Source organism: Etheostoma cragini, chromosome 1, assembly GCF_013103735.1.
Source record: "Etheostoma cragini isolate CJK2018 chromosome 1, CSU_Ecrag_1.0, whole genome shotgun sequence".
Classification (NCBI taxonomy): Eukaryota; Metazoa; Chordata; class Actinopteri; order Perciformes; family Percidae; genus Etheostoma; species Etheostoma cragini.
The window spans coordinates 10,569,825-10,593,215 of NC_048407.1; the positions used below are offsets into that span (position 1 = coordinate 10,569,825).

At 40.3% G+C, this 23,391-nt stretch overlaps 1 protein-coding gene across 4 annotated transcripts in view; it reads right to left on the bottom strand.

Moving 5' to 3' along the window:
* Positions 1-23,391, bottom strand: part of LOC117949929 (zinc finger protein 609-like) — a 79,995-nt gene that overhangs the window by 39,243 nt on the left and 17,361 nt on the right. For all 4 annotated transcript variants that reach the window (XM_034880540.1, XM_034880541.1, XM_034880533.1 and 1 more), the window contains exon 2: positions 12,953-13,839. In XM_034880540.1, coding sequence (XP_034736431.1) covers positions 12,953-13,711 — 759 coding nt within the window. In that variant the 5' untranslated portion in view covers positions 13,712-13,839. The remainder of the gene's footprint in view (positions 1-12,952; positions 13,840-23,391) is intronic.

The window sequence follows — 23,391 nt, forward strand, 5'->3', positions numbered from 1 at the left end:
CATAAATAGCTAACACGACTGGATGGGGGAAAGGTTCTATCTATTATGACTTTTGTTTGGCACTAATTATTCTCTAAACTCAACATGGACTTTGAAGTTAATATTGTCATTTGCTGAGCAGTGCAGGGCTGGTTTATATGGTCGTTCTGCTCATAATAACTTCATCATAACTCTTTATATAGATATTTTAATACTCTCATCACTTAAATGGGCCAAGTCTGGCCCTGGTCTGGTCTGCATACATTTAAAATGGGCATGTAAACTGTGAGCAGCTACTTGATAGGTCTACATAATTAATTGTTAAAAGATTCTGATTTTGATTCTGGCATGTACGCAATCTAATTTCGCAAGGACACAATTTGTTACCAATTTTTAAATGAATTTGTTATTCTAAATCTGGCTCAAATTATTTAAAACTGTCCTAACTTGATAGCAAGTGTTATGAGACTCACATTTAGTGTGTAACAATCCATCTTCTCAACTCCACTGCTGTGTGTGGAACCTAAAAAAGTCGCGGGAGGCCACTTCCATCACATCTTATCTGATTGGTTTTGGTCACACAGACGTGCAACCTTTTTGACCTTATTTCCTCCAACTCCCAGAAAAGATTTGTTCTACTGTGAGCTGATGGGGATGGGGATGGATAAATAGGTATAGGAATTGTTTTGTTTTGATGTGGCTGTAATGTTGTTTAATATATGCAAGTCTAAATGCTTGCTGTGCTTCTTTGTAGGACACTTACAGACAGGAAAGGCAATCACTGCAAAACATAAATGCTTTCTCTGGATCGTGAGAGAATTCAATCTCAATTCTTAGAAAAATCATATGATTCGGGGATCAAATTTTGCCTGATTGAGCCATTTTTAAAATGCGTCACTCCGTTCATAGACTACGTATCAAAGTTTATTTTTTTTGCAAAGCCAATCTAGCTCTCCGTAAACACTGTCTGATCACGTGCCTCCATGAGCCAATCAGAGTTGTTCTCTGCACCACGCAGCTTATGACAGAGTAATGTGAGGAAAATTCCACACCAGATAGCATTTGGTCATAGGTTGCTCACAAGGTTTACCAGTTTACCAGTAAATACAACATTTTGTCCCGTCTGTGTTGTTTTTCAGACAACAGCAGTGACCGGTGCTAGTTTGTGTCTGTTAACTCATAGCTTTAGCGGCAGTACATCCCTCTACAGTGAAATACAGTCACACTACAACGTTAAGCGGTCAGTATTTTAGCCGTGTTTAACCCAGTTACTACTGAAGCTAACGCTAGGCTATCATTACCTGCGGTAATGACCTACCATGTGTTATTATTGTTTACTAGCGTGACATGCAGCGATATTTCAGTTGCCTCGAACGTTGGTTTTGGAGCTTCAGTGCCTAACACAGACATTTAAGTGGCATCGAAACCTCCGTTGCTATTTCGACAGGAAGATACCGAGATTTGAACAAGCGCTGTTAACGTGAACAGAATGTTGCGTTGCCTATATCGTCTCACGGCAAACCCACGTGTGGATAAATGTCGCACAACAGCTGAAAAGGCATGCTTCTTCATCGGAATCCTTCAATGTAGCACAATATGGATGTGAAAGCAGTTATAATTAGCCTATGTGACAACAAAATGTGTAATGAATCATTATAATTCATTGTGATGCCAATATTGATCAAAATAATCAAGATTATCATTTTGGCCATAATCGTGCAGCCCTACTTCTTGATGACAAAGTCCAATAGCTCCATTTCATCGAGTTTGAAAAGACTTGGACCCAAAGCAAAACTTCCTTTAGGGCAGCAAAACGGTACAATCCAACACTTTAATGCATTTATGTATTTCTCAGAGCGTTAGATTGGGGGGTGAAGATTTAAGGGATTCAGTGCAGATGTAGCGTTACGTTGTTGGACTGAAGCCTAGGTCAGTGAGCCACAAGATGCTTTACCTCATTCTCAAACAGCTCTTTCCCCAACATGTTTAGCATGAATGGCTTCAGTGTACAACTCTCATGGTACTTGTAAAAGTTTTCTTTGATTTACACAACATTTATGATAGGCTTATTCTACTACTCCCTGCTCTGTCTCTTTTTCAGCTGACGGGTCGTTAAAAATGTTTAAGACCCTTGATCTAAGGCAAATACTGTTTTCAAATAATAGAAATAAGCCTTGAATAAAAGGACTATTTCTATATTCTTTTCCTCACATTAATAAAGTATTGGTAATATCTTGCTTAAACCTTGTAAAACAACAAATTGAATGTAGGAGTATGCTACGGTATTGCTATCTGCATTTCGTTCATCAACAAATATTTTCAATAACAACTAGTAAAGATTAACAATAACCTCTTAGAAAAAACATTAATAAACCATTTAATCAGACGTCTGGTATTGGAAAAAAGAAAAGACCCCTATGTTGTTTACAATGCAATCATCTATCGAATCTTGAATGTTTGACATTGGTCCCAAAGGACGGACGTGTTCTCCCTTTAATTTCTATCAGTGGTATAATCCCCTTTTGAAACCCTTTTTAGGGTGAATTAGAAAGGCCCTGCATTCAAAGAGATGAGTGGAGAGAAGGGGGCGGGAATAATCACAAGGGCCTAGCTGTCTGTGCGGATTAGAATAGGAAAATCCTTTCATCTCAGATCTGTACTTCCAAGCTGGGAAGGCATGCGTGCACAGACACAACACACCAAAACTCAAATGCATACTTATAAAACAGTAAAAGCAGCTATTTATGTTTAAACTTATGCTTCTCAATTATCCTCAAAATGGGCACGGTAGTCACTAGATTAGAGAAACACTTGTATTCAAGCTTTGCTCTCGAGGCTGACCTCTCAGACAGAGCACAGAGAGCATGCACATGACCAAACTTGCTTCTCCAATTTCTAATGCTGAAATGTGGGCCACTGCTCTATTTTTGGCGGACAAGCGTTTCAACAACTACGATACATGTAACAAGAGGGATCCAGAGAACCTTTTCAGCCAGAAAATGACAAGCAACCCCCCACCCTCCCCTAAAAAACAACCCCATCTGACAGGTAAGAAAATGGATTAGCCATTATGTCTGTTTGCTCAGTTGTCTACCTCTGTGGGGGTTTAACTGAGGGTAAAATGACTAGAAGCCTAGCTGTGTGTAACAGGAGTTGACACTAAAAAGAGACAGTGACTGTAATAGCAAACATGTTGTTTACCTAGGGATAAACATTTGTATAACATATGGTTTTATCATACCAAAGTCCTAAGAAACTTTATTTTGAATGAGGTGAAAAACTAGGGTTTGTAAAATTGTAGACAACACTTGTGTTATTTGTAGTACAAATCTTTCCATTTTACAAAAAATAAACTTATCCTATCCTCACTTTATTGAGAAAACATTGAGGTCACTAGAGACACTAATGAAGCTACATTGCAAGTACCCACAAACTGAAACAGCCAAAAATGTGTACTTGTTTTCCCAAAAGACTATACAACCAGTCAAGTGGTATTTTTAGGCCAATTATAGATAATCACACAGTGGAGGTTGGTACACAGAACTGAGTTAAGAATCTCACTAGTCCATAAAGACAAGCTTGGTATGCTTATGTCGTTTGGTATGCAAAGAAACTTCCTGACTGATCTAGACTTGATGTTAGCTTAAGGTAGTGTGTGCAAATAATTATAATTATTATAATTATATTGCATATTAGAAGATGCCGTTTGTGTGCAGAAAACAAATGCAAAAGGAATGTTATGGATCAAACGTATTCTTTATTTCCCACCCCACCCAAACACTAGTAAAGTAAGCATTTGTCCACTGCTACATAACTTAAACTACTGATATTAGATTGGTTGATTAATTGTTTAGTTTAAGATAATTAAGCGGCAACTATTTTAAAGCTTTAGTGCGTAACATTTTTATATTAATGAACGCCCATTGCATTCAAGACTTTGCCAAATGAGTTGCTACAAAGCTCCACAAAACTCTCTCGGTATTTCTCAGCATGGCTATGTTCAGAAGATTGTGTCGTCTGGCGACTTTCGTGTGCAGAAGCTCGAGTGAAGATAATTACCTCTTCTGAAGAGTTCATGTTTTTTTCAAATCCTCTGTGTCCTCCTTTGCTACTAGCAACTGCGTGTAGGAAAGGTGGGGGAGCGCAATCAAGGAAGGCTTGTGTTATGTGGATGTGCCGACAGTTGTAGTAGACTTCCTCATGGGGGAGACATAAACTTCGCACTATAGCAGACCTGGGCATTGTACGAACAGCATGAGATCAATGGGAAGTTAGCATCAAATGTAAATAAGTGTACATGCATGGAATCCAACTGCATTGCTTTTATTTTGAAGGGGACTGTTTTTGTTGTTGCTTTTTTTGTGCGAACGTATGCAGCGAACGTATTCTTCTTTGCTGGTGGCAAGTCGCATTAAAAATAATTAGAAGAACTGCATTATGTCGGTGAGCCGCGAACTGAGCTCACGAGACGTTAACATGGACGTGAATCAGCAGTTATCCCTCAAAAATGTCAGCTCGTGGGGAAAAAGGAAAGGTTGATACAGAGCGTTGAGTTTTTAACAAAACATGGGCTTCTAATTATTTATTCACTGAAGTCAAAAGGTAAGGATGTGTTTAGTTTGTTGCCGTGTTGAAGGATTATAATTTTAATCACTACTACTACTACTACTACTACTAAACACGCAGAGAAATAAAACTTGACTGAAGCAGAGCGGGCATAAACATCTTAAGCTTTGCTAGTTAAGCTGCGAAAGCAACAAGGCTTTTTACCAAGCGTTGCACATCCAGGGATGCAGCAGTCAAGACCAGCTTTGTGATGTCCCACAAGATTGCCAAAAACAGTATTTTCTGAAGGAAAGTTTTTAAAGAGTGTTTTGGTGGATTAGCTGCGCTAATATACCCAGAGGGAAAAGAGCAAAACTGAACATGTGACAAAGGCTACCACACAGCTGTCAGGTGGCTCAGCCTGGGCAAGGTGCTTAAAAAGAGAATGGGGCCTGAGAGCAGAGATTCAAGAGTTTTGTGATATGAAAGGCAAAGACATACCAGAGCTCTTAGCTCTTGTAAACTGGATGGCTGATCTCGCATTTGCTGTTTATGTGACTGCATATCTGAATCCCTTACATTGGTCTTACATTAGAGTAAATTGAATATTTTAGGGGTTTTGATTGTTGGTCAGACAAAACAAGACATTTAATGATATCCTGGATGTTAACCTTCTGGCGGAAAGTTGGCAATAAAACTTGAGCTTTCAAAATGCAAATGCCATTGGCATTCAATCTTTTAACCTGATGCAGGACAACCAAAAGACAAAGTGGTGAAACGGGACAAATTTTAGCAACATTATACTTCAGTGGAAATACGTACTCTTTAATAAAAGTAATGTGGATTTTCCAAACGTGTTCCATTTGACAACAAACTGGCTGCAAACAATGCCCTTAGAAAAGTATTAGGGGGGTGGGCAAGAAACGTAATCCTCTCTTTAATCACTCTTGCCCAAACACTGCCTTGCTGTTAACTTCCTCTTTGTCGAACTACAAACCTTTCACAAGCTGTTAAGCTCTAGCACTGCAAATGTTTTCTCATCCAGCATTTCATGGTCAAACCTGTGTCGATTTTCCTAATTATTTACATGTGCACCAGAAAATGTTCATATTGAACTACCAAAGAATGTGGCCAAAACAATAGTGCCAATACAAAGCCTTCAGAAAACAAATCAGGAATCCCCAAACATAGTCTGTTAACTCTTTTACAACCGTAGCAAGAAAGTACAAAATTTCAGCCCCTCTTTCCTCTCCGGTAGAAAATTCCAGTTGGGGGGGGGGGGGGGGGGGGGGGGGGGGGGGGGCACGTCTGCTCCTCCCCACTGTGTGGGTTTTGTTCTGCTAATCAGACCACATGCCTCAAGGATTCAGGAATCCAAGAGCTCTCAGCCAGCTCCTCTCATTCCACATACAGCCGCAGCAGCCTGTGACAAACTATTCAGTGTGTTGGGGGGTTAAAGACTCTATCCATTCATAACACTGTTCAACCCTCCCTCCCTCCCTCCCTCCACTGCTAATCCCGGGCAGTTCTTTACCCTCACCACCTCCTCCTCTTACCCCTCATATGCCATCTCTCTCCCTTCTCACCACAGCAGAGCCCTTTTTTTTAACCTATCTGCATACTGCACACTGGGTCTGAATAGGCCAATGGTTTATTATTAGACCATGGTGCAACCACACACCCACTATGTGTTTAAACAGAAAATAAACCTAAGGCCTACCCTACATTGAAAGTCTTGATATTTGTCTCTCGCTTGTTTTCCCCTTCTTATTCTGGTTTGTTTCTTCCATGGCTCTATTGCTACTCACGCATTGAGAGGCGAAATGAGGCACGCTGGAAATTTGCTGCCTGACAATGGAAGACAGCTGCTCTTGCTGCATGAGTCTTTCATGAGCTGAATTAGTGGTACAAGCCTTAGCTCTCCCTTCCCCCCACACATGCCTGCCCTCATAGCAAGCTGATCCAGACACAGCAACACACCTCGTGGAAAGCTTAGGAGAGAGAAAGACGGGGAGGGAAAGACAAAGCGTGACAGGGGCTTTGTTTGACAGACCTGTGATTGCTTTCTGCAAAAGTAGACCAACATCGTTTTGTGTCCCTGTAGAAAACCCATCACATCAATTCTTAATGAAGTTCTGCAATAGATTACCTTTTTTTCCCAAAAAAAAGGTAAAATTAAGTTTCTAAAATTATACCAATCAACTATTACCAAGTTTTAAGGGGCTTAATGCCAGACGCTTCTATAGACTGCAGATTCTTCTCCACTCCATATTCTGAAGATCACATATTTTTGATTAATTGGAAAGAAATGCATTCACAAAAATGCAATCTAGGTCTTTTTGTGTTCCAGTATGTTTCAAGACAAAGGCTTCTGATCTCTGCTACGCTTCACAAACTAAATGTTTAAAACGGATAAAACAGAACCATTAACGAATTACTTCTCAGAGATCAAAATCTATAAAAACACAAAACACACTAAGATTATAGTGATGAAAGAAATCTAAAAAAGAGCTTGTTTTCAGATTATGAGAATAAGAACCAAATGAATGCAAAATACTTGAAAGTGGGAGTCAGAGAGTGCCATTACCCATTGAATAATCAAGCTACCCTAACAAAAAGGAGCAATGATATGGCATTCACACTCCCAGCAATGAGTCTTACGGTGTTGTTCCTCAACTCGCCTCTATTTGCCTTTTTTGGTTTTCCATTATGATAAAAAGTCCCTGGTACCTACAACAGGTACTTTTGTTAGCATCACCCCCGTTCCAAGCGAGCTGAGGCGGTACCAAGCGGTATGGTCACGGCAGTTTTCTGGTATGACCACTAGCCCCGCTCTCCTCACGCCTGAGGCGGTACTAATCTGCAGTGGAAAAAGGAGGAAGGGGCACCGCGGCCGAGTTGATTTGAGTCGAGCAGGTACCATGTAATGGAAAAACACCGTTAGGGTTTACAGCATATGCACCTTGATTAGCTTTGGGGAAAGTTGTCATGCTTGATATAAAAACAGTATTCCTTTAAGATTGTCTCTTATTGCAGAGTCGGATCCTTCCGCTACTAAAGCCGGCTCACTCCAACCACAACTTTTTTGTCAAAGTTTTTATAATTCCAAATTGCACTTGTGGTAAAAGTAAGCTTTCTTTACACTCAAAATGAAAAGTGACAACAAATCCCAAAAGCCTTCAGGAAGCGGTGAGATGGGAAACAAAGGCAGCTAAACATCGACTGATGTCAAGGTGACTACAGGCAGCAGTGTTTATGACTGGAAAGACCTGGTTCCAGTATGAAATATTGCCAAACAAAAAGCATTTGGTTCCTCTTGACAAGGATTTCCTGAGCAACACATCTATAAATTATTGGACATTCTTCTTCTATAGGCTAATTCAACATCTGTATCGGTGGGTTGCTGTGTGGGTTTAGGCACAATGATTTTCTGATATGGATTTCTAGGGTTTCATAATTTATAAAAGGTTTAAAGGTTTAAATATCAAATGCTCAATGAAACTGACACACCATCATGTGAATACACAAGCCGTTTTGTTTTATACTAATTCTACTGGCTGTTTTGATTTGCAATGGCATGTCAGCGAGGGATAAGACACTGCAAACCGCAAAAATGTGGTATGCATGGTATGCGTCTTAAGGCCCCGACACACCAGCCAGATGGCAAAGAACTAGTGGTGACAAAGGACGACTGTGGCATTACATTACGTGTCCTCATGTTGCCAAAAAGTTGAACACACTGCAAAGACTAAAGCCTAAGGCCAACTAGCATGTACGTTCTGTGCCTGTGTGAGAAGAAATGACTCTCCATGCCAGCAGGCGGCAAAAATCTATTATTTTTCAAAAAGGAAATCCGGATATACTGTACAAACCGCTGCTATGACACGTACAATAAAAAAGCATTTGTGTGAATCTGCCGGCAGCAGCACAGAGCCTACGGTCGCTCTGTTGCACTCCATCTCCCGGGCTGTCATTCTTTCTCTCAGCATAAAAGTCTCCCTGCTTCAGAGGGAGGGGCAGAGTTGGAGGGGCAGAGGTGGAGGTGCAGAGGTGGAGGGGCAGAGGTGGAGGGGCAGAGGCGCCGAGCACCCCAGCAACTGAAGCAGGCTCATCAGCCTCAGCCATATCCTGTATTGGATTGACCAGATGAAATATACTAATATATCCTGTATTGGATTGATCAGATGATATATACTAATATATCCTGTATTGGATTGATCAGATGATATATACTAACATATCCTGTATTGGATTGATCAGATGAAATATATACTAATATATCCTGTATTGGATTGATCAGATGATATATACTAACATATCCTGTATTGGATTGATCAGATGATATATCCTGTATTGGATTGATCAGATGAAATATACTTATATATCCTGTATTGGATTGATCAGATGAAATAAGATGCAAAGAACAAGTGTGCCTCCCCGGCAGTCGTTTGCCTGATAACCTCCCTTTTTCTTTTCCTTCTTATTTACTAATTTGCTTAAGCTGAATACCCAATCACAGGGTCCCTATCACAGATGCCAATTCAATATTTGGAATTGTATAAAAAGTAGCGATGGTGGCTGACACAGACGCTCAACGTCAGCGCAATTTTTTTTTAATATCCATTCCAGCAGCTGTTCAGTACTTTAAAAGAACTACATGTTCAATATGTCCGTTATTAACGTCCTTGATGTCATTATATCTTCCTACGTTATGTAGTCTAGTGTTTCGTTTTGCCTATAAGCTCAAACCAATTCCCATTATTTTGAAGGCAGTAGTTATTGGCAGAGGTGGAAAACAATTATTGTCAAATGTCTTCTTCCTGTAGTAGTACTCCCTGAGGGAGAATACTTCAAACAAGAAGAGGCAACAACACTGAAGTCACAACAGAAATGAAGGTGCTGGTAGATAATTCAATCCCATCATTGATCAACATTGTATGGAATTGAACAGTGACCAGATGAATACGTTTTGTTCTTTGTCCAAAACTCTGTTGTGCAAATGTATGATTTGAAGAAGGATGTGATAAAAAAACTAACAAATTCAATAATTCATAGAGATAGAGACTTGAAAGGATTGGACAAAGCCACTCCTAATCTGACGTTGGAAGAGTGTTAGCTATTTGACGCCTTACAGTTCTGACAGTAAACTGGCAGTTTAGTACATCACTGAAGTACGTAAATATTGTAAATCTAAATGCTCATGATATATGTTTGTGCAGGATGTAAAGGAGAACTACGATATTTGATCAAGTACTTCAGTTAATAAAGCAACAACTCTACTTGTCTGCTTCACTAGAACACAAACAGGTAAGCTAACAGCCTCATTCTGCAGTGAGCTTCTTGATGTAATTTACTTCCCTTCTTAAAATAAGTCAGTCTCTCTTTTCTTCCAGAGCCTTTAAAAGCACTGGCTGGCACTACTTAAAAGGAATGAGCTGTAACACAATAGCAACAGTCAGCCAGGAACAGAGAAGCAAAGAGAGAGAAAAAAAAAAAACTCAAGCTAGCACTCATGAGATCCCTCCACTACCCGAGCCGGACATCAGCAGCAATGCAGAGCGGTGGCTGGGTTCTTTATTCAAGTGCTGCCTTTCCTTTCTCTCTCTCTCTCTCTCTCTCTCTCTCTCTCTCTCTCTCTCTCTTTCTCTCCCCCCACTTTTCAAAGTAACACTACCAATGTAATTTTCCATGAGAGCTGCTCCATTTATCAAGGCCAATGGCACATCGAGGCAACTAACGAATGTCTTACTCCTCTGGATTTGTATAATGAGAGGTGGGAGAGTGGGACACACTCAGAGGTGGTTAGCACTTGTACGAAGGAAGTAAAGATGATTTATTCAGCAACTGAGAGCCAATGCTTTGGGGAGCTTTAACTTAGGACACAGACAATGTAGCTTTGCTATTAAACCTCTACCATGGAGAACAAGAGTGCTAGTGAGACACATACTTAAACACATAGTGGTGCTTTGATTACACTGGGTGTGGGACAGCTAGTTCTTTTAAATAAACCATCAAGTTGTAAAGGGTCTGACATATTTCCTAATCTACTTCCTTAATCTACTTCTTTACAATAATCATTTTCTTAAATAATGTTTTATTATTTAATTTAATTACTCACATATACAGCAATCAAACATTAAGAACAGATAAGGGATAGATAAAAGTTTTATATTACCGGATATAATGCTGTCAAATCATCATGCATGACACATTCTTTTCAAGATTCCCATTTTACAAATCACAAGGACTACATATGTAGCACAGTTGTGAGTCGGGTCGGTAGTCATTTTCCAACAGTCCTTTTTCATCAGATTTACAGTTTGTGCAGGCTGCCAAAAAAACTAAAAGTCCTGCCTGAGGACACTTAACACTAGCTGCTGGGGCTGGTGTGCGATGAAGAAATAGGATTCTGCTGCAACATCTGTGCCAAAACACAGTCATGTGAAATGCTCATTTTAGGCACGGAGATTATGTTTCTGGCTGGATGTTATGGCGGAGTTCAGGACGGGGATCGGTGCTGTACTGTCAGTCCGCATGGCTGGGAAGCTTAGTGCTGTCATTTGCAGTAGCTTTTGCTTTAGCCAGAGAGAGTATCTATTACAGAGCCAGCGTGGTATTAGTCTGAAGGACATGTGATATACATTATGTATGCTGGTTAATTGTAATGTAAATGTTAACCAACACTTGTCACTCAGCCCAAGCCTCCTGTCAAATGGGGTTTCCCGAGCCCCCAGTCTATCAGTATTAGCCTTTGTTGGGATATGCACCGTGAGAACTCTTCAATAGAATCAACGGGCATCTACTTAAAACATGGTATCTGGTTCTTTTACTACTAGCTCTATATTTATCAAAACTCATCAACTCAAATTGATGTGTCTGGAAACATAACATTCTTTTTCTCCCATCACATTTTCAAGGATACCTTTCACTAGCTAAATATTTGAAAGCGGTTGTGACCTCTCTCCTATTTTCAGTGTTAAAACCCAATTCATGTGGTTCTCCCTCTGAAGACTTTATATTTTAAATACATTACGATCCAAAGACTTTCCGGAAATTTCCTTTCATAGCAGTCAGCCCAAGGAGACGCTACAGCTTGTGGTCGTGACTGGGTGTCCTGGATTTTAAGAATCAAACTGGCTTCCTCGCAGCCCATCCCCCACGCCACTTTCAGAGCTGCAGGAAAAACGACGAAGGCGTGCTTTGCACCAGCTCCCTCCCCCACACAGTGCTCCACCAGGCATGGCTGGGGCTTGTGGGATTAAGAATGGAACACGATGACAGACAAAAACCGTCCTCAGCACCTCCCTGCTCTGCTGTCTTTTATACTGCCAGAGCATGAAAAGGCCACTGTGAGGCACACAATAGACACAGCGATAGATCCACTTTATGAGTGAACAAGATAAGTGGGGGTGAATAGCTACACGGATCTTATATTGTTCTTGTAAGATGATGTCAGTGTAGAAATCGTGTGAAGAAAATAAAAGTGGAACACAATGAGACATTTACTTCTCTTCACAGGCGTAATGTGAGGTATATGGCTGACAACGTCTATTAAAATTCTGTCTGACATAAGTACTTGGTTGTACTGGCCCGTGAGTTACTACATAACACTTTCATGGTTAAAAGCAAACGAAGGTGGCTGGTATTCATTTTTAACATGGCACACAACGGTTTGTTTTTTTTAACATGAAGATACTTCCATACCTATTGAATCAAGCCTCTGCTGTCAAGAAAGGAAAAAAAAAACATTTCCTGTAGCTGGTTTCAGCATCATATTCATCAAGGGTGCCCTTATTCACCGTGTGGTAATAAAAGAGAAAACAGCAGTAGGTCTTTTTGTATGCATCACATGTCAGGCAGATTCAGAGAATGGAGTGCATCTCTAAGACTGCTGTAAAAGGCAAGCCATCAAAAAGCACAACTTCAAGAACCCTACAGTGCTTGGTCCTAACATATTAATTCATACCCCGTTAATAAAACGGATGACAGACAGTGATCTGTAATGTTTACTACAATTTTAAAAACTGCAACTCCACAGCTGTTTTATTGTTGATGCTGAAAAATAAAAAGATAACGGAGTTGTTGCCAACACATTTCAACAATTGTGTTTGGGGCACAAGATCACTTTCGCAGCTACCTCCGAAAGATGCAAGCAAGCTAGCTTGCACATTTTTTGTTTATTTAGAGCTCAAGTTCCACAAATAATAGTATAGAATGTCCGTTAACAGTTTATTTCTGGGTATATTTGTTATATACCTAAATAACTAACGTATTTCAAGACGCATATTGCTTTCATCAACTTTATATAAACTATGTCAACAGTTGCTTTACGACTGTCCCTATGAAACCTGGATTTAATAACTGCCGTTGACAAATTGATCACAACACCAAACAAATCTATGCAGCATGAAAAGAAAGAAAAACTTACCTTTTCATTTTTCACCTTCTTTAATGTCTTGCATTCAGTACTACCATTTTCCACCTCCTCTGGTTCAGTTTTTGCGGTCAACGTTGGTACTATCCCTACAGGTTCAAGTGCAATATTCCCCATTTGATTGGCTTCTGCCAGGTCCGTTGATTGTGTGTTCTCAAAGGTCGCATTACGACTATTCCCCAAGACAACCTGGGCTTGAGACACAACATCCTTCTCCGCAGCGGCAATTGCCACGACTGGGGCTCCGTCTGTTTTGTCCTTCTTACCTTTCCCACTAGCCCCTTCTTTCTCTTTTTTACCACTCAGAACACCTCTGGAGGCTTTGCCCCCTTTTTCAATGTTTTTCCCAGAGGTGGAATTGTTGCCAGCAGCTCCTACACTCGCTGCTGTGCCTGTTGGCTCCGCTTGAATCCGTCCTGTAGTTTCTTTCTTGCCCCCATCTCCAGCTGAAGCTTTGCTACTATTGTCTTTAGAGTTCTTGCTGCGCTTGTATTTGGATTTGCTTTCCTTGCCTTGAGAGCCAGACACTGGACTAACAAACCTGATGTTGTCAGGCAACGCTGCCACTGCACTGGGTGGTGCCGCCATGCCGTCCTTGGTGCCAGACATCTCAAGTTTGTCCTTCTCTAAGTCCGCGTCTAGGTCAATAATCAGATTTCCAACACCGATATCCCACTCATCCCCGCTATCGTAAGTGTCCACCGCATTAGAGTCCACACCTTTCCCGCCTGCAGTGCCACCACTTAGGGACATTTTAGAGCCAACGGCCCAGGATTGCCTCAGTGAGGTCCGACACCCTCTCAGACGGTTGGGACTCAGGGGCAAGGGTTAGAGAATCCTCACGGTCTACTCGTTCCTGTTCCATTTAACCACATTTTGCCCTAGAAAGAAAAGAAAAAGAGAGATGTGTTAATCTAATAATTGTGACATAAAAATAACAACTCTGCCATCAAAGATAGGGCCATTTCATCGGGTCCAAAAAAAATAGTTTGATCGCGAGCCAGTAATCCTCTGATGATCACTGCGCAAACCACTATGGCAATACCCACTGGTGTGACAGCACTGCTCCGAAACCCTCTCCTTAATTCACTTCCTACAGTAGTCATGGCAACCATGGGAAATGTAGCTTAAATCCTGCTTTGACAGCCAAGGTGGCCCCACTGTTCTGAATGACTGGCTCTCTTTTCACAAGGCACTGCTGATAGTGTCACTGCTGATAAATAAGGAGTAGCTGGCCTAACACACCCCCACATGGTTTATGGAGCCGTGCCTTTTCAACTAAAGCACACAATGGTAATCTTGCATTAGCAGAGGAGCTTAAAAACCTGAATGAACCAGTGTATGGCTCGGGAGAACTTCGGTTTGTTGTGTTTGCTTACACAACATAGCCAAAAGGTCACCATGTCTCATATCTTACAGCAAATTAATTCCAGGACAGACCATACTTTTGGAAAAATTGCAGATCAACAAGGATATAAATTTAAATTACTTGCTCAATTTTCAGAATTCAGATGAAATATGTTCTCAGATTACAGTTTAGAAGACTGAAGGTCCCTTTTTGTTTTATTCTTGTATTTAAAAATCTTTCTTTGATTTACAAAGACTAAGAGGAAAGATGTGAACATCAACGTTGTTTGAGTGCCTATCGTGAGTAACTGGCTGAGAAAAGAAAGCTCTTTAACACCTCTTATTTGCGATTTAGCTATACGCTACATTGAAATTATGCAGAGGAATTATAATGTTAATCACACTGAGTTTCTTGAAAATAACACATATTTTATAAATACCGTTGGCCTTGGCAGTAACATCGGTAACATTACTGCTCTTTAGTAGAACCAGCCAATAAGTTTGTCCATTTTAAATACTACAAACAATGCAATTTCAAATTCTTTTTTTTTACATTTTCAAGCCATGATTAATTGTGGGACTTAAGTGATACAATCTTCCTTCTTATAGAAATAAACATTAAAAGGCGCAGTATGAGTTCCTGCATGACGTGACTTTTTGGTGACGTACCGAGTAAAAACCAAACAAAGTAGAGCAAGCTCGCCCCTCCCCCCGTGTTTACGTAACTGTCTTGCTTAACTGACACTAACCCCCACCAACCATCTCGTTGGTGATTGGCTGGAACATGGTTCGTTGTATTTTGGTGCACAGCCTGTGCCTCTAGTGTTTTTTGGACGTTTTCGGCCCCTGTGTTGTCTCCCGAGACCGGGCTTTTTCACAGTGTATTCATGGGGCGGGCAGCTAGCGGATCAAAGAGAGATGCCTACGATTTGAGACAAAAATGAAATTGCGCTGAAACCATGCAGGTACTCATAGTGCACCTTTGAGGACACTGATATATGTTCATGTGATGGCCACTGCTGCTTGTGCTAAAACAAACATGAAGTAATTAATAGTAATTGCATCTTCTGGTAACCCGCCCCCCAGAAGCTGTGAATACACTGGTGTTGATGGTGTTGAACTGGTACCAGAAAGAGTCAATTTTCTAAAAAATTGTGAGCACACTGTATTTTGGTAAATAATTAACACTCCCATCTGCAGTTCTCATCTCTTTCCCCCGCGCAATAAAGAACATGAAGGATGAGGAAGCCTTAGCACAAAAGAGTCTGGAGTGGTGCTAAGGGTGATAAAATCAATAACGCCTCAAGCAGGCATGGATACCGATTATTCTCTTTGTGCTTTATACAAGATACAGCCAAACTGTCCATAGTGAAGACCTGTAAAGAGCCCAACAGAATTAAGTACATAGCTTCTTATTTCAGATTAGGGATGTTAATGATTAACTGTTTAACAATTAACGGACACAAAGAATTCTGAACAATTAATAGTATCTAGAGCCCGACCGATGAAGGATTTTTAAGGCCGAAATATTTGGAAATATTTAAAAGATCCAATATATCTGCAGTTATATATTTAAAAAAATAAAATAATCCAGAAACGCATAACAAAACATAAACAGATTGCCCTAACATTAGTTATTTGTAGTTATTTATGAGTTCTCACTAAAATAACAATTTGTTTTGTCACAACAGAACAAAGGAACATCAAATTTTTTAAAGTATTAAAGTTCAAACTTAAGATAAGAAACTTAAAGTCCTTTGAACAAAAAAAACAATAACAAAAACTTAACAATCTGAGTGTTGCCAACAGGGACGTGTTTTATTTATTTATTTATTTTAAATCGGACATTATAAATAGTTTGGGAAATGCCTAATATCGGCCGTTATATCGGTCGGACTCCAATACTATCTGTTAAAATCAATGGTATATAAACCAAAATAATGTCATTTAAAAAAGGTTTTTTTCATTGTAAAAGAAATATAGGCTATGCAATCTATTTTTAACTGCCACTTTACTTCACTAGCAAGTTGTATTTTAAGCTCTTTTTTTCCTGCTAAGTTGGTGACTCTGCTGGATGGTGCTCATAGCGGAGAGCTACGTGACACATGCCACCATGTCGATGAGGACTGTCGGGTTAAATCGTCCTACACTGAAAATGCCAGGCATACACACAGCTGACAACCTTGTAGGAGGATGCGGTGGAGACAGGCTCAAACATCCTTGGACAGCTGCAGACCTGTGTCAGTCACACGGACATGCATGTAGTTTCAGGAAAGTAGCTGCATGTGTCCACGACAAAGCACGGAACATAACAAATCGCACAAAGTACAGCATGTCTGAGCGCCTCGAACGTGTGAACTGGGACTCCATTTAGCTGCATTTCGGTTAATGGTTTATTATCAGTTACGAGGGGCCGGCTATCTGCCAGAAAAAAACTATCTAAATGGGCATCCCTATTCCTGATTAGTAGCCATGGTGTCTTTGCTTTGTGTTTTGCAACTAAAATAATGAATCCTAAATTTCCGCGTGCGTATATGAGATATTTTCTTCCTTGGCTTGCAATGCATTACCTTTTAGATCTCTAGTAAAAATCGTTTGGTATGAAATGCATAACAAGCTAATTAACACATTGTTTCAGCAAAGAAAACTAATGTCCCACATAATGACTACTAATTAGTTTTAAAATACCCGTACTGTACAGACAAATAAGTGAACTGAAGAATTGATAAAACCACTACAAACAACTTCCTAGTTTTTTGAGATATTGAGCTCTGTTTGCTTAAAATGTCTAAATACTGCTTTATTTATTACACTTGAACATTTACAGGCTGAAATTATTATAAATTCACTCTACATCCCCAGACTATTAGCCCTTGTGTAAATACGGCTCATCCTAATGGGCTTATCAAATCAAATCCTGAAGCTTCTCCGATATGAAAGCAACCAAAGACATGGTATGGGGATATCAGCATATTTTCTGCTTCATTACTGTTGGGACTACAATTAAATTAATCTTGCTATAATGGAAAAGCTCAAAGAAAAATTCTATAGGCCTATACCCATTTGTCCAGTTATGACACCGCACACCAGACCAGCACAGTTTTATCTTCCTCAGGAAAAAGAGATGTAAAATACAACAACTGCATCAAACTATTATAGTTCAGATACTGCTGCTCTAGTCTTTAAAGCTGGGTTGTTCCCAGCAAAGCAGTCATTTTACATCATTAGTCGGCTCTCATTAGAACAGTCCAAAATGGCAGCTGGATCACATAATGCCCATGGCTCATGTTGATTCAGTTCAGGGGCCATTCATATCCCCCTCAGCAGTGACAGAGGTAAAACTGTTGAACAATCTTTTGATCACTGCGACTACTTGTTCCTCCCAGATGGCTCCCCAAAGGAACAACAGTCGGTGGCAGGTTTTGAAAGGTGGAGAGATGCAGCTGTCCCTGTTTGACTGGGTAAACAGTTGTGAGGTCTAATTTGTCCAACACCTCCACAACAGAGAGGTTGTAACTCTATCGGCAGTTGACCTACTGTACTGCCCTTAGCTGGAACTGCAGTGCAAGCCCTTTTGAAAAAGCCCCACTGAGGAAATGTCCCAGTGAGTGCCCTGTTGAGCGAAAGGCATGCAGCCTGTGCAACTCCCAGAGAGCTTGTCCTTTTTTCACATATCCAGTTTCATTCAGCAATCTATCACAGAGGCCACATAAGCTGCAATGAAAGTGTAGAAAAAGACATGCGATTTCTGGTTGAATTGCTGTGGAACACTGTAGAACTGACCCAACCATCAGACCTGGTGTAATGTAGTTTTCTCCATGTGAATGTTAGGAACACTGGCTGTGCATAAAACAGAAACTTGAGGTTTTTCTATTCTTTTGGGCACTGCTTCTGTTCAAGCACAGAGCACAACACAGCACTCATCTAGCCATTTTGCTGACTGTTTGCAATTGACAGAGGGGAAAGGTAAAAACATTAACAGGCGCAAGAGGAACTATTACAAAATGACTCCTACTGTGTCACAAATGCAGCCAATTCTAAAAGCAAAAAACATGGAATTCACTAAATTTACACACTGAATGTTTTCTACACCACAAATAACAGCATGTGATGGATAACATATGTTTCAAGACCCATGGGTCAGAACAGGTAATTAAACGTGCAGGGAATATAATAAAAAAAAAACTGGTTCTCAGTTCAGGCATAAATGAGATATGTTCTCAAATTAGGGATGTTTCGACATGAACATTTCACAGAGTGATTGTCTAAGCCAAAACAGTCTCAGTACATGATAGTATCACAATAATGACTGAAGGTGAAAATCAGCATTAAAACACAGAGCTATGTTTTAATGCTTATTTTACTTTAATGACAGAAACCACTGTTTTAGTTTAAAAACGTTCTTTAAGGCAATACCGATATGAGCAATGCTTTTGTCATAATAAATGTGTACTGACATGCCATTGAGGCCAGGTCACTGTTCGTTGTGGTTTCTGGTATAATTACAATCATAATGCACTACGCTCTGATGTTTTCAGTTTTTATTGGAGGTACGTATGCGGTCATGATGGTAATTGTCTCAACTCTGCTCCCAATACTCAAAATTGTTATTAAGGGCTCACATATGCTTCTCCAAAGTCTTATAATATGCCTTGTAGAGAAGTAGGGGAAAAGACAGGAGATTTTACCAGCTCCAAAGCTACATGCCCTGCATAGCTGTGGCTCTGTGTGTCAAACATGTGCTGACTGGTTGAACTGGGAGGGACACGCAGAAGCATCAGGGTTGGGCCAACACCCCATGCACTTCTTAAACAAAAAAGCAAATGGTAAAAGCAAAAAGATGCCGTGTTATTATGTTTTATTTTCTTTTAAAATCTCGTATGTTTGGGTTTGTTGACCCTACAACTTGCTTGAAATCTTTTTTTCTATAGAGTAAACGATTACTAAAAGATAACCAAAATATGTGTAGTTAATAAAAAGGGATCCTACCCAGACCTAAACCACTCAGAACTCTGTCAACTGTCCGATAATGTACCAGTCAAGATGGACCTTTTGCATATGATAGGATCTTCTTGTTTTTTTTGGCTGTACAAGTCTTTCACAAGATTCAACCATTACTTTAAAGTTATCCCTGGTAGTAAAAAACTAAAGTATGCTTTACATCCCCCGATTTAGTGCCACATAACTGCCCATTATCAGTTGGATGCCAACAATGTGTACAATTACTAGATCTATACTCATCAACATAAAAACACAGACGGGTAGTTACGAAGTGCTTCTGATATGTCTTCTGTTTACAAGTCACTTGGACAGAACGCAAAGAGTGTCAGTTGCAGATAAAAAAGCAACTGCTGCAGTAAAGTCCGCAGCGAAAAAAACAACTTAAAAACTGTACAGTCTGGCCGTGTGCATCCTTCGCTCTGCAGACCATTTACAGACATGTCCCCGTCCAGAGAGCCCCACGGTAACCTCCATGTAATTGGATTGTGTGCTTTAGCTGATTACAAAAATAGAAATGTACCATGTCGACTCGACTCGACTCAACCAATCCAGGTGATAGAAATCAGGAGTGTGTGGTTCAGCTGGTAGCCAAAGAGTTTGGTTTTCTTTATTCCTGACTGCAGCAGCTTTCAGCATCTCTTGGCTGGCAACTGCATGACTCAAATCGACAGCAACCAAAGAAGTGTGAACGATGCAGATTGCTCTCTGGCTGATTAGGCTTCAATGTCCAGGCTCTTGTGTGATGCAGCAAAAAACAAAAGCTCCCACCACACTGCCTCAAACTGTATCATTCACCATGGTAGATTTCCAGTAAAGAGGGTTAAGCGGAACAGAAATAGAGTGATCTGTCTCTTTATCTTCTGATAAAGGATAGGTGACTTATCCCCAGTTACCAGTTCTCGGTATCCTGCATGCTTTGTTCACTCTTACACCAAGACTACATCCGCACTAACAGGAGCCCCTTTCATACAGAATGTTCTAGACGGGACCAATGTGCCTTTATGCCGCCCTGCCGTCTGTGATAAAGTTACGAAGACGGAATGGGGGGGGGGGCAGAGTTTTTGCGCCTTTAAGCCGGCAGCAGAGGTAGTCACACATCCATGACTAGCGACTAACCATTTTCTGTGCGAACGGGACAGCTAACATGGCGGGACTACATACAGTATGGACAAGCCAACCCACAGGCAGGTCAAAAGTGACAGAGCAACGGCCCAAGTATAGCCAAAATTATTAATAACTTACAAAAACATTGCTTGTAAAATACAACCTTCTCTTTCAACGCGTCTCTACCGCTCTCTAACACGGGAACCCACTCATGGGTGATGCAGCCGTCTTTGTCTGTCTCTCTGTTGATAATTGTGGTCCAATGATGCAAACATTTGGTTGTTGTGGGTCAGGTTTGTCCGGCTGAGTAACCGTGCTGACCGGCTCACACAATCTAGACGCCGACACTGTTGGGTCACACGACATGCTTCTTTTATTTTGCCAGCATGCTATGCTGCTTCTGCTTGGTTCTTCTGAGTGAATAAACAAAGCTGCCATGACAACGGATCTTTGTTGCCGCGCTTTTGTAGAATCTCTGTGTGAAAAGGAGAGTTTGCCTGTTAAAACAACTTGTGTTTTAGGTCCTTTGTTTTGGTCACAGTTTATGTATTCTACATGTTAACCACGCAAAGACCTTTTCCTGTGCTGCAAACTGTTGAATGAATTTGAAGTGTCATCTGACATTAAATTCACGCTATGAGCAATAATTGGTTTCTTGACTTCTTGACATGGCTGCTACGCAGCTTCTCATCAGGTCTGAGCAGGCAAATTACATTATTTACAAACTCCAACACCAGCATTTTTAAAGGTAAACTATAGAGTTCCGTTTCTGGTGTGAAAAACAATGGCTAACTGAGGACTAGAGGGCAAAAAACAGATGAAAAAAAAAAGATATGGTTAAAATCCCTGCCGACTAACAATGTATCCTGTGTGTCAAGGATTTGTTTTTTACAAAAGAAAAAGAACAATGTTTTTCTAGGGGTGTAATGCTGCACAAACTCGCTTTTATTTATTTAATTCAAACAAAGAGTGCAAGTGTCAAAGACAAAATCCTCTAACTAGGGACTGAGGCATCATTGAGTTGCCCGGAATCTTTGGTTAACGTTTTAGCATTATAAAAATAAGGTACATTTCAAATACTTCAGTATTACACTGTAAAAAGTGTACACTGTACTTTCCCAAAAGGCAATATGTCACAATAGGCTATTAAATGTTAGGGTTTTACAGAATGGGAAATAAAACTTGTGCGTTAGCATCAATGTTTAGTAGTGTAGTTCCACCTTGGCTATATAATTAACATATATAAATATTCAGAGCGCCCAAACATTTAATAATTCTGATGATCAGCACATCTGGCTGATGCCGACAAATGTGTATGTTGGATGTGTTTCCATTCACAGACCAACGCTTACACACTGCCCACATCTTATACACAACTCTCTCTATGTTGCTGCTGTAGCCGACCGGGAACCAAAACGCTCGTTAATTCCGGTTCCACTTTGGGTGCATCTACATATTTCCACAGCATCAGTGCCTCAATCAACAGTGCGAACCTTTTAGAACTTGCATTATTTATGTTACATATTACTTGTGCGAACAGCCAGTAGGATCAAATGTCAGGTGCAGATGAAGTGGAAAGCATTGGGAAATTACCATTACAAAGAGTCTCATCTTGACCTGAGTAGAGTGCAGATTTGAGCCAAATAAATCTAAATGACTCGCTGTCTGATCATTATGAAAACCTAACGACAGAGTTGTGCCAGAACCAAAGCAAGCCAAAACACCAGTTTGCTAGGGCCAAATGTAAATAAACCAGTTACACATCACAACCCTAAAAAATTACAGACAGTTACAGACTATTTATGGTTGTGTCCTTTGGCTCGATCCTCAACTATCCAGTCAGATTAAACGCACGTCAAATAATTCACCTCCTCATAAACAACGGCCCAGAGCAAAGAAACACCATATTTGTTTCAGTAAAGACACTGTCACTGTGATCAATGTGTCAGTTCTAAAGAGAAACATTTAAATTTCAAATCAAGTAAGTAACTCAAGTAAGTGAGCACCAAAAAAAACATTATCCAAAGCGGCCCAAAAGCACAGGAGGCATTTAATCAGGCGCAGAGTTTGACGAGACAAATTAAAAACAAATTTTACTATGACAACTTTTTTTTTGAAATGCAGACAGATAAGCCCATTAATTAGCTAAATGTGTGTGCTGGCACTAGCTGACATCTCGACGTGAAATTTCCAATAGTGGGGAAATGGAGATAAATGGAGGACTGCAATAAATTCAACTGAAGGCTATACACATAAATGAAGAGCTATATGCACTGTAAGAATGTTGTAAACCTAATCCAATATGTTTTTCAGATCATCATTCAGCACTAGAAAAGCAACCAGAATAAAATATGAGAAGGTTATGGGACACTGATCTTGAATCTCTAGCTAGACAGCTTACACTCACTCTGATTGTGATATCAATAGATTACATAACAGAACAAAGACTTGCTCTTAAGGTTTTACCTGCTGACAGACAGGGTGGGAAATTAATCTTTTTTTGCCCACAATGTGGCTGGTGAGAGCCCAATTTTACCAGCCAGTTATATTTTTTTTACTAGCCATTTCTTGCAAATTCAAATTGATAAAAAGTGCACTAGCATGTTTTGAATTGCTTCGATACATTATTTTGTATTATTAATACATATTTTATTAAAGCCTTTATTGCCACACTGCCCCGGGGTCCTTGATACGAGACTTGGATGACTCATGGTCTTCTTTTGCCTCTAATTTAAGGTTAGGTGTTCCTCTAACAAACAAATTGTTAGCATTTTCTGAAGACAAGTAGGTTTGTGTTGGACCACCACCATCAACCTCCCCCGCACACACAAGTTAATCCTAGTGGACGGGAAATTGACAACTGCGTCGGTCTTAAATTAGCAAAGACACTTTGCGCTGTGCTGCCCCTTAAGTGGAAGCTACATCCTCCCCCTTACGTGCAACCTATTTGTAGTGATAGTCTCTCTCTCTCTGTCGCTCTA